Raw genomic sequence first — 12,528 nt, forward strand, 5'->3', positions numbered from 1 at the left:
CTTTACTTATTCTATGGGCTTTTTAATTCCACAAAAAGGGTATAATAATGGAATCTAGTTGTTTACAAAAAAAAATCTTTGGTGAAAATATAGGGATGTTTTGAAAAAGATAAAGAATTTGTGGTAGAGAAGTCATTTTAATAATATTAAATAGGCAGGGATCCCCAGAATTGAATATTATTTTGCAGTATAGTCACTAGATGCAGTAAAATTAGCTATAAATAAAGACTGAACATTTTTTGTGACTTCAATTCCTAAATATGTAAGTTTATGTTGCATTATTTTTAATGGAAAGGTTTGGAAAGCAGAAATATCTCTGACCTTTGTAGGCATTAATTCACTCTTATACCAGTTGACACTGTAACCTGAATATGTGCCGTAATGACAGACCATTTCTAAGATAGTAGAAATAGTAGACCGAGGTTTAGTGATATATACCAGGATAAAATCAGCATATAATGATATTTTGCTTACCGTATTCATGTGCTATATCCATGTATGTTGGGGTTAGAGCGGATAGACTGTGCAAGGGGCTCCAGGGCTTGGGCGAAGAGTAGAGGGGATAGTGAGCAGCCCTGTCTATAACCTCTATATAGACAGAAAGGAGGAAAAAGAATTATATATTTCTTCGTAGAATTGTTTGAATCTCTCATTGATTTCATTAGATGATGTTAAAATGTCTCCATTTTCTGACTTGACTTTACTTATCACTTTCTATTTTTCTTATTTGTCTTGCCAGCATCTTGTATCAAATTTATATTTAAATCTTAATGAAAGTATTTTCTTATAAGCTTCTTTGGATGGGTGAAGTTTTTTATTCTTTATTTTAATTTCATTTTAATGCTGAGAATCAGAAAACAGCCAGAATATACCAGTGTATGTATACGAGAGTTTTTTTTTATTTTGTTTAATTATATTCTGTATTTTACACATCTAAAATGCTTTGGCAGTACTGTAAAATTTGTGTAGTTTTTTGATATTGTCCCTAAACCAATAATCTCTAATCCCTAAACAAATCTCATATTTCACCCACGGAGGTTACAGGTCAACTTCGGTTATCCATCTATATTAAAAACAGATGGCATAGCACAACATTTTTTTTGACATTTAGTGGCACCATAATTTCTTCTAAATTTGAAAATAAGAAATAATAGATGTTAAGCTGTTGGAAGACACACAGTCAAGTGTGTAGAGAGATTCGAGCAGGGGACTCAGGACACAGCCCTGTGGGGCTCCTATGTTGAGGGGTGTGGAGTTGGAGATGAAATGGCCTACTTTCACCAGTTGAGGTCTGCCAGTGAGGAAGTCTAGAATCCAGTTACAGAGAGAAGAATTCAGGATGAGTACCATGAGTTTAGAAGCTAGCTTGATGTGGACTATAGTATTGAAAGCTGAGCTATTATCGATGAATAGCAGTCTTACATAGTTAACTGAAAATGGTCTAAAGTATCCGGGGGTCACCGTGATTTTGCCAAGTAAGAAATGCTCCTGGATCAACATATTTTGATGATCCTGAATCGACATTATTTTCCAAAAATGTAGACTTAACTCAATCAAACCCTACTCCTTAACCTAACACTACCCATTATTTATTCCTAAAATCAGTGGTAAATGATAGCTGATTAACAATGTTGAAGAAGCAACTAAGCCCAATTGTAAGCCTAAAATATATATTTCTTGAAAAGATATATCTCAACTCTGATTGGTTGATTGGAATATTGTTCCAGGATCAACAAGGATGTTGATCCAGGAACATGTTTTACTTGGTGAAATCACACTCGCCAGGATGGAGGAGCAGATGTAGTTTTCAACCAGTCCCTCAAAGACCTTCATGACTATTGATGTGAGGGCAACTGGACGATATCCATTCAGACAAGAAGGTTTATTGTTCTTAGGCACAGGGATGATGACAGATTTTTTTAAAGGAGGTGGGAACTATGTAAACCACAGTGCCAGTGTCTCTGCCTGCATTGTCAGGCCAGTAAAATAATATATAATACACAATGAGTTTTAATTCCAGATTTATTCATTCATTCTTAACCCAATTGCAATAACTTTAGGAGCTACAGTCTTTATACACAAGCTTAAAACTAACTTAAACTTAAAACTAACATTAGCACATTTGTCTTCTTATCTCATACCATGTCCCTTTAGGATCTCCATGAAATCAGAACACGGTAAAAGGTGGTTGATACAATCAATAATGACGATCAATGATTTAATTTATATAATATGATATATAAGCAAAAAATCTTAGAGATTGTTCTTTTTGGGAGAAACTTAATATTTGAGTTAGTCTCAGTCTCAATCTTAAAACTGCTGATTTAAAGATTAACTTTATTTGCTTTGACAACTCTGGATGTTTCGTTGTCTTGTCGCTTACTGTGGCTGGTTAAGACTTGAAGGTTTTATGGAGAAGAGCTTTTATTGCTCGACATATAACTGTGTCAAGTTTGATGAGGACGCATCATGGCACTTGAAGTGCAGGACCTGAACATTAATGTTATTTCTGACATATGTTATGCAACAAAAATACTTTGTTCAGATACAATGTGTAAGTGATAAAAAAAAAAAAAACATTTTGAATTCATTCAGTTTATTCTTCAAAATCTAATTGTTTTTTAGGCTACAACCATGTTGTGATTTGAGTGTGACACATTGTAATAATGAATAATTCTGTTCTTGTATCTATCTACAATATTAATCAACACAATTACAATATCAAGACAAACAAAAATTATGATTTTTGTCATAATCATGCAGCTATGGCATAGATAATAGAAGGGTTATCACTGCTAATTATCACATCACATACAACATTAGCCTTACTGACAAAATAAAGTGGAAATACACGTTTGAGCTGACATTGCTTGTCACATTATGAGGGTAAGGGCTTTCTTCACTGTAAATTCTCTGGTGCAGTTTCAATTTGGCGCGTGTAATAACATTTTTCCCACAATTAAGTACATTTGATCTTTCACACCTGCAACTTTTCAGGTGTATTTTAAGAGCACTCCACAGAGAACAAATGTGTGGCTTCTGCTCTGCATGAACTTTCAGGCGGCTCTTCAAGAGAAATGATGAAAGAAATAAAAATCCACACTGATAACAGTAAAATGTTTTTTTCTCTAGAGTGAAAATGCAGATGCAATTTTAAGAGATGGCATGTGCAAAACTCTTCCTGCACTGATAACGTGTTTCATGAACTGCCCGAATAAAATCTGCCCGAATAGAAAATAAATCAGTTACTGAACTGGTTTAAAATAAATCCACACAATTTAAGCATGTTTTTTGTTTATCCATCTATGAAGATAAAAAGTTATTGATTTTGTTTAAGGTTCACATTGTAAGTATTTCTATTTTGTTTGTGCGTAAAAAAAATGTAATCACTTTATCTTTCACTTTATTTTCCCTATAAACAAATAGACAAATAAATGCAATAAAAATGAATAAAAGTAAAAGTATAAATAAAAAGGAATAATTAATTCAGAAATAAATGTAAAAAATTATAACCAACATATATCACTTCAATTAAATTCAACATAATATAGCTGTGTTTATGATCATCGGTGTTTAGATTTTTGTTATTTTTCATAGATGTAGGGTTTTTTGTGCCACATCCAGTTTAGGCAGCCCAACTTAGAATTAAATAAATGCTGTCAAAGATATCTTGTAGATATGGTGATGGAGTAGTTTGTTCAGGCTGTTCACAGTTTACAGGTGATCTGAAGACATCAGCATAATGGATGAGGCGAAAATCTGAGCCATTGAAATGCAATATAAAGGCATTTCAGAAGCTGTCTGTGACTAAACAAGCCTTACGGGATCATCTGCTATGATGGCGTTTGTTCTATCCACTTAAATGATAGAAGTACTTGGGCTGTCCAATCTATTAAGACTGTGTCTGTTCCCCGAATAGTGAGGTCAAAATATAAATTTAATTTAGGATCTTGAAACAATCTTACTGTGATTAAACCAGAAAAATGTAAAATAAATGAACAAAAACTATTTTTAAAGTTTGGGGTCATAAACATTAGATCACTCACACCCAAAGAAGTAAGAGTAAAGAGTAAACTGCTCTATTATAGTATTATTTTATTTTATACTATATATATATATAGTATATAGTATATATATATATATATATATATATATATAGTTGATATGCTAAACAAAGAGCGATTTCGTTAGGGAGAGTTTATATGATGTATAGGGGAACTTACTGTGTTTAGAAAACTTTAGATGGTTTTTTTCTCTTTTCATCTTCCCTCTGTAATTCATATCAAAGTTCATAAGTGCAGTGCTGGCTTGTTAACAGTGGAAACCAAGGAAACGCTTTATGCACAGAGAGTGACTCCGCGTCTCATTTAGCACGTCCGCTGTTTCTGCTTCATGCAGATATTTTTTTATGTAGGCCTATAGTTTCACAAAACAAGTCAAATCATTCTGTTTTTGCAATTTGCAAATTACAATTTAATTTAGATTAAAAACTGCTCATATTGCATGTATGCAGCATCTTTGTTTGGATTATGATTAAAATGCAGTGGTTGCCTGCCTCTTAATTTTAAATGGAAATAGCACAGACAAAACCTCATTTTGTTTATATGAAGAGATTTCTTTTAATTTAATTTGGGCTTTTTTATTTCAATTTAGTTTTATTGTTTACATTTACATCGTATAAAAAAAATGTTTTAGCAGACGCTTTTATCCAAAGTGACTTAAAAATTAGGACAATACTGTAGAAGCAATCAAAACCAACAAAAGAGCAATGATATGCAAGTGCTATATTAGTATATTATTATAGTGTTATATTTCAATTTCACAAAGAAATGTGCAGCATTTTGTCCAAGCAATAATAAAAGGACACATTTTATATTTGTCTTAAATCTCATTTTGTAAAAAAAAGTAATAACAATTGTGAATCGAATGTTGACTTGAGAGAATCGTTAAATCCCTAGTGTTCTACTTTAAATCTCGTCATCACTATTTCTTCTCTCCTAGTTCCTCCACAGTTCCTCACGAGTACCAACTTTATTTTGAATAGCATACAATTGTCTTATATAAGATTAGTTCACCTCCCTAGTATTTCATCTTTATAAATCATTTTCACAAACGTACACTCTAAATCATTAACATTTTATAGACATTATCAAAATATCGAAAAGTCTGACCCAAAAAGTTTTAGAGATGCTTTGCATATATAGTACATAAACAGTCCGCATCTAATTATTATCACATTTATGTTATTTTAAATTATGTTCCTGTTGAGGAAAAAACAATCATCTCCACATGCTCTGGTGAAAGCCAACAAGAAAGCCAGCCTTATGTTCACAATAATGCCATCTGCAGAGAAAACACGCTTTGATGGCACAGGCATTGCAGGGACATGCAGATAACGGTTTGCTATGCGACCAAGTTAGTTAAAGAAATTAGTATTCCCTTTCTACCGATAAATCAGATCTAGTGCAAAAAAAACATGTTTATTTCTTACAAACCATACAAACGTGAGATTAAACAACAATAGCGAGCATTGCGAGATAATTAAAATAATTTAAAGTAATATAAAATATAAAAACAGAATGACAAATGCATAACAATAATGATTAAAATAAAGTTTAATAAAATATATATTCATCATAAATAATATAATAGTTCTTTATTGGTCTAATGATCTGATTTACAAATACAGTGGTTTGATGCAGCCTTAAAGAACAGAACTCAAACTACTTGCATACATTTTTTTTATGGCAGATTAGAGAAGAATAATGAGTAAAACGCTTCCCACATGAATGGCAGTGATACGGCTTCTCTCCCGTGTGGATCATCTCGTGTATTTTCAGATATTCTGACCGTTTGAAGCTCCTGTCGCAGTGTGAACACTTGTAAGGTGTCTCTGTAGTGTGAACTATCTGGTGCTGTTTCATTTCACTATCAGTAAAAAAAGCCTTCCCACACTGAGAACAAGAATGATCCTTCACGCCGCTGTGTCTTTTCTGGTGTGACTTTAAATTACCAATCTGTCTAAAACTCTTTCCACAAAATGAACACACATAAGGCCTCTCCTTGGTATGAACTTTCATGTGGTCCTTCAGGAAATCTGCCCTAAAAAACTTCTTTCCGCATTGGTCACAGTTATACAGTCTTTCTCTAGAATGCGTAAGCAGGTGTACTTTAAAAACACTTGATTTTCGGAAACTCTTCCCACACTGATCACACTTGTGCAGTTTCTCTCCAGTGTGGATTTTCATGTGATCATTAAGGTATCCTTTTCGAGCATAACTCTTCCCACACTGAGCACATGTGTGCGGTTTCTCTCCGGTGTGGATTTTCATGTGTTCATTAAGGTAAGCTTTCCGAGCATAACTCATTCCGCACTGAGCACATATGTGTGGTTTCTCTCCGGTGTGAATTGCCATGTGGTCGTTAAAGTTCCCTTTATGTGTGAATCTCTTCCCGCATTGATCACACGTGAACGGCCTCTCCCCAGTGTGGATTTTCATGTGTTCGTTAAAATTACGTTTTTGTGGAAAACTCTTCCCGCACTGATCACACAAGTATGGTTTCTCTCCGGTGTGGATTTTCATGTGATTATTAAACGCTCCTTTTTTAATGAAACTCTTCCCACACTGATCACATGTGTATGGCTTCTCTGCAGTGTGAATTTTTATGTGTTCTTTAAGGTTTCCATTTTGTGTAAAGCTCTTCCCGCACTGATCACATTTGTGCGGCTTCTCTCCAGTGTGGATCCTCATATGTTTGTCAAGGTTTCCTCTAAATGGGAAACTTTTCCCACATTGGTCACATTTGTACGGCCTTTCCATGTTGTGGGTTTTCTTATGTTCATCAAGGTTTTGTTTTTGTGCGAAACTCTTCCCGCACTGATCACAGATGTGTGGCTTCTCTGCAGTGTGAATATTCATGTGATCAATAAGGTTTCCTTTTATTGAGTAAATCTTATGTGCCTCGTCACACGCATATGGCTTTCCTCCACAATTACATTTTATGTGAAGGTCGAGATTTTGTTTGCATGAAAAACTCGTTCCACACTGAAGGCAAGTGAAACGTATATTGTCGTTTTTCAATGGGGAACTCCAGGAGGTTTCTTCAGTTTTGACCTGATGTTTCTTCACCACTTCAACGAGTTCTTTAATCGCCGTGTTCTCTTCTATTGGGTCTAAAATGAAAGTAAAAAAAAAAAAAAAAGGTTTCAATAGTTTGATTTTCAACAAATATTCAATTAAATGAATAATCAAAGTGAGAAATGTGAAAGGAAAAGACATGAATCCTGACATAACAGTGGAAATATGAACATTCTGATGCATTCGTTTGAAATGGGTAAATTTATCATCTAATTATTTTTTTTTTTTACATTTTTAAACATTACAGACACAAATTGAAGGAACGTTTTTAAATGAGAACTACTAACTATATTAAGAGTTTGGTTCCAAAATACAATAAAAAAACATTTTGAGTACAAATTTATTGTTTCAAACTAACGCATAACATCTTTAGGATATAATAACATGAAAAAAATCAAATCCAGGTTTTGATTTTCAAAGATTTATTATAAAAGAAAAAAAATACAATTCCACAAAATGCAGTAAATCCATGATAATTTTTTTCTCAAAATGCAATAAATCCACTGAATCAATATGAAAGTTATTTTGTTGATCCATGTATGACAGCCTCTGAACTTGGTCAATGCTAATCTTTTATACATGCACAGGATTAAATTACATTCAACAGTCATCGCTTCCAAAATTAATTCAATGGGTCATCATGTTAACCCTGTAAATTAATTAAAGCAATAAAATAAAATTTCATCATAAACAACAATGCCACATTAGACCACAGAAATTCCAAAATTATATCTCCCTTCCATTCAACTTCCAAAAGTGCATTCATCTTTGCCATGTTACATTCATTTAGTTGACTAGTGCTATGTGCTGTATTAACAAAAACATAATTTGCATTAATAAAAACATTAACACTGACAAAGCTACGCAATATAACTTTTTTAATCGAATGTGATTCATCTAATGAACGCGTTATAGCACAGCTTGTCAGTGATCTATGGCTCTGTGTTTTAAACGCATCTAAATATTTTCTATCTGACAAGATGTGCATGACAATCACGTGATTTATCGTGCAGTCCTTTTTGTTGATCACAAAGTACAAAGTAGATGAGGAAAACTAGGATGCCGGGTGTATTCAGAGCAGCGCCATTACTGCGTGGAATGATGTGCTGTGGTTGTTATTGTTTACAGTGCGTGGAATGGTGCGCTGTGATTGGTTGAGTGGATATATCACATTCTGCAAAAAAGGGAGACTGGCGTTTGTCGAGGTTTGGAAAAAAGGGAGAAAACATGACCCTATAACTGTGTAAATATCGCATTTTGCGTAAAATTAAAATTGGACATTTCAATACTGATCAGAAACAATACTGATTTTGGTGGAAACTATATATTTTTATTTTTAAATAGCGTTTATCATGTTTTGGAACCAAACTTTTCATATGTTTTCATTAACAATACTTTAGTCAAGTATGTAAAATGTTCTGAATTGTAATAATGTGGTTGCAAAAACTGTGAAACAGATGTTATTAAATATAGAATAAAACTAATATTTGGTAAGACAAGTCAGTTCTAGTTTTTATTTTGTACCAAATGTCTGGAAAGTTACTGGGATATTATTTTCTTTAAAGCTGCAGTACAGAAAAGTTGTTATTTTTTTGTTCAAAATGAACAAAAATCAATCAATCAGTTACTGACCCAGTGCATAAAAAAAGATTAAGATGGTAAGCTTATAATAATGTTTTATAATCTGAATGGTAATGTTGGATTTCTTAGGAAATGTTAGTTTCATTTCATCACATTTATCTTTGCATGATGACATCATGTCCAAACAAAAAGAAGAAAGCTTTTCAGAGATGGCAACAACTGTGAGACTTAAGATGCAATAGATACAAGACATCTAGCAAACATTACTTCAAACATCAGCATCACCTAACACCTAACTGCAGTCCGTAAATTTTGCTTCTTTCGCCATCTCTGTTTTTGCAATTGCAGTTATTTGCAGAATAATTTTTACTTAGCATCTATTTACACTAAGTGAAAACATCCCACCTCATTGGCAGTGGCTATTTACACTACCTCCGCCCATTAACATGTAATTGACTTAGTTATAGTCAACACTACAAAATACAGTACGTCTGTCAGACATCAGCTCCAGTGGCGTAGATGATAAAACATGTATTGCAATATATATATATATATATATATATATATATATATATATATATATAGATCATCTATAACTAGTTTTTTTACACTGTGTACATAGCATTTATTGGACTTATGTAAATACCCTGTGTCGCTATTTACACTTTATCTTCTTTACGTTGTGCATTGGCACGCACCTCAGTGCTGATGAATCTAATGTTTTGAGGTGTATGTGTGCTTCATTCCAGGGGCGGAGCGGGGGGGTGGCTAATGGGGCTTAAGCCCCGAATGTTTTGTCAAAAGCCCCGAATCTTTTAGCTTTTTTAAAATAACTTCAACTTTGTTTCATTTCCTCTCAGTCTCTCAGACTGGAGCGGCAAAAAAAAAGAAACAAAAGCTCTATTACTGTGCGTTGTGGCTTGTTTGCCAACTGCCGATAAAAACTAACGAAGAAGAATATAAATCATCTTCTTCGTCGTTGTCATTAGGGGCTGGTGGGCTTTTTATTTCACCGCTGTCGTAGCGAGCTCACTGACTAACCGCCTGAAATTAACATTATGGACATAACAATTTTTTTTAAAAGGAACTCGTAACAGCAAACCTCACCGGCCAGAGAGAGATTCAAAAGCAATATATCCCAATGTATCAAATGCTAAGTTATTTCAGGGCATGTTTTACAACTGTTCTCGGCACATTAGTGGGATAAGAAGATAGATTAATTGAGAAATATAGCTGGAGAACAATTAAATACAAAATAGTTTGTAGGCTCTACTGGGTGAATATTTTTTTTTTCTGAGTAACCATCATTTTCCCAGATAGTGTATAGATTTTTAGGCATTCTGTTATCTCAAACAGCCTGAAAAATAGTGCATTTAGCTGACATAAATGGGGGGAAAAAATCTCCCCTGCGGAGTACACCCCTGCAGCCCCCTAGGTTTAGGCTAGGCTAAGCCCCGAATGTTTACATCTTCTGGCTCCGCCCCTGCTTCATTCGATGGCAGAGTGGCAATATTTACTGTACACCCAAAATGAGAAGTTTCACCAAAAAATCTCATCTGAGCAAGTACCAAGTCTGCCAGATTTGATCGACCAAAAAAAAGTTTCACGCTACCAATGGTGATTAAACACAGAAGGTTAACACAGGACATATCAAACTGTTCAAATTGTTCGTATTGTTATAGTTTGCTCTCAACATGTCAATTCTAAGAACATCAATATTGTGTGACTATATGTATTCAGTGTGTATTAGCGTCATATGTAGTAGATTCCATTTTCTGTACAGTCTAATATCTAATCATCAAACCATTCAAATGTCATCAAAAGAAATTGTTCCTTTAACTTAAAAAAGCAATTTAACATTCGTTACATTCCTAAGCTTACCATTGTGAATCGGGCAAAGGTACGGAGATAGTTTTGCTCAGCATTTGATTTTGGAACATTTTTAACCAAAAAGGGTTTGCAGCTATTATAACTTTATTAAAGAATAAAGAACAAACACCAACCTATTTGTTGCTCAAAATCTTCCTGTTTTATTTCGCAGGGCTCTGGATCATTCATGTTTTCAGTCTTCTTTCACAAACTTTATCTTCTTCACTTTTAGGGTAATGGGACCATTCCAGCATTTATTGGTGAACAGCTGTGAAGAAACTGAACTGTAACGTGAGGTGAACTGAACGTGAACTGCTGTGAAGTAGGAGCAACAGAAATGCCCAAATCAAAAATAAATCGGATATCAGATTAGTGATTTAATCAAATCGACTGTAACAATAAAGGCTCGTAATGTCAATAATAGATCATGTTAAAAATAAAAAAAAATAAAAAAAAATCGAGTTCGACATTCAAAAACTATACATTTGCTCCAAATAATCGAAATGATCAAATACACGAGCATAAAAAAACACAAAGAAAATCACACGTCTTTATGTTTTTAGCATTACCGTTAGTTTCTCATATCTTTGTCTGCTAGGCTTATTGTTTTCAGTCAGCAGACGCCAGAAAAGACGCGCAAATCGCGCTGAACCAGATGAAAATAATACAGAATGTCTCGGTAATGTGTTGATTTAATAAACTCTGTTTTTATGATTGTACAGTTATACGAAGCACCGTGAACGGTCTGTCTTACCGCAGGAGACTGATAACGTCGTCTCGTTGTTTCACGACGAATCGTTGACACATACAGTAAGTGCATTACCGCCACCTATCGACGAATAACATATTAACACTAGACGTGTGTGACACGCGGGTGTTGTTTTTATCCCGATTTACATGGAAGAGACCTTTTATTGCTCAACAAATACTGTCACGTTTCATATTTTGTTTGTGGCGTTCACGTATAATAAACTTTCCATAGGCCCTATACTTTTCTAACTTTTTCTGGCTAGCGGATTTATACTATATAACTAGCCTAACTATATGAAAAAATGCTAATTTGGAAGTAGATCATATAGTATATATATATATATATATATATATATATATACATATATAATTTCCCCTCTGACTCACTCTGACAGTTTTTCACTCTTCTTATTTCATTCTAAAATGAAAGTAAAATACTCCAATTGTCAGTAAATCATAAAAAATATCATGAGGGATGTGAAGGGAAAGGGCATAAAATGAACTAGAATGTAATAATAAGAGAAAAAAAACTTCTATAAAAAAAACCATAAAAAAGTTGTCTTAAAGGTTGTCTTTTTTTAATTGTTTTTTTTTTTTTTACTAAATACCTCACAGAAAAACTACAGAAATGATTAATGTTATACAGAAATTTGCACACTGTGATCACGTGGAAAACATCTGAAATTAATGTGAGTGTGTTTGTTTTTGTAAGGGATGTGATAAATATTTTAACAGAAAATGATTTGCAAACGTTTATATTGATCAAGTATGTAGTCAAACATGTGCTTCACTCCGTCGATGATTAACTTTTTTTTTTTTTTTGTGGTTGTTCTGGCAAAAACAAAAAAGTTTCCAACAATAAATTATGCAAGATGAATATTAAACATGTTAGATCATGCCATGCTACACAATATGGACCATCGGATTTGTCAAAGCCACAGTAAGACACATTAGCTTTCTTAAATTGCCTCTGATTTTGCTCTGTTTTAGAATTATTTCCATTTTTGAGTTCATTGATTACTCTGTATAGCCATCTAATAATAGAAACTTAGCAACCGACATTATGTCCAGAGACATATTGCTAAAATCAGTCTATAAATGCAAGACTTGATGCTCACATTGCTTCATGTTTGGAGAAGATGCAGTGTCACCCTTGAAGATTAAATATGAAATAATTACTAATTATAAA

The 12,528-nt window shown here is 33.6% G+C and overlaps 2 protein-coding genes across 3 annotated transcripts in view; one reads left to right on the top strand and one right to left on the bottom strand.

The window, feature by feature from the left end:
* LOC127986957 (SLAM family member 9) overlaps positions 1-12,528 on the top strand; it is a 49,075-nt gene that overhangs the window by 8,042 nt on the left and 28,505 nt on the right. The window lies entirely within an intron of this gene.
* Positions 5,640-11,426, bottom strand: LOC127986945 (zinc finger protein OZF-like). 2 transcript variants are annotated; one of them, XM_052589211.1, is made up of 3 exons: positions 11,344-11,426; positions 10,724-10,857; positions 5,640-7,174 (listed from the first exon to the last, which is right to left on the bottom strand). In XM_052589211.1, exons 2-3 carry the CDS (start codon positions 10,776-10,778, stop codon positions 5,724-5,726), a joined length of 1,506 nt encoding a protein of 501 aa, XP_052445171.1. In that variant the 5' UTR covers positions 10,779-10,857; positions 11,344-11,426; the 3' UTR covers positions 5,640-5,723. The 2 variants fall into 2 exon arrangements, with proteins under 2 accessions (XP_052445171.1, XP_052445172.1); XM_052589212.1 differs by having other exon boundaries at positions 11,159-11,371.

This window comes from Carassius gibelio, chromosome B22 (assembly GCF_023724105.1).
Source record: "Carassius gibelio isolate Cgi1373 ecotype wild population from Czech Republic chromosome B22, carGib1.2-hapl.c, whole genome shotgun sequence".
In the NCBI taxonomy this organism is placed as follows: domain Eukaryota; kingdom Metazoa; phylum Chordata; class Actinopteri; order Cypriniformes; family Cyprinidae; genus Carassius; species Carassius gibelio.

Excerpts from the sequence above, each read along its gene's own strand:
- LOC127986945 (XM_052589211.1), bottom strand. The coding sequence starts at position 10,778 with ATGAATGATCCAGAGCCCTGCGAAATAAAACAGGAAGATTTTGAGCAA. Across the intron at positions 7,175-10,723 it reads AGATTTTGAGCAACAAATAG|ACCCAATAGAAGAGAACACG; the intron begins GTTGGTGTTTGT and ends CTTTCATTTTAG.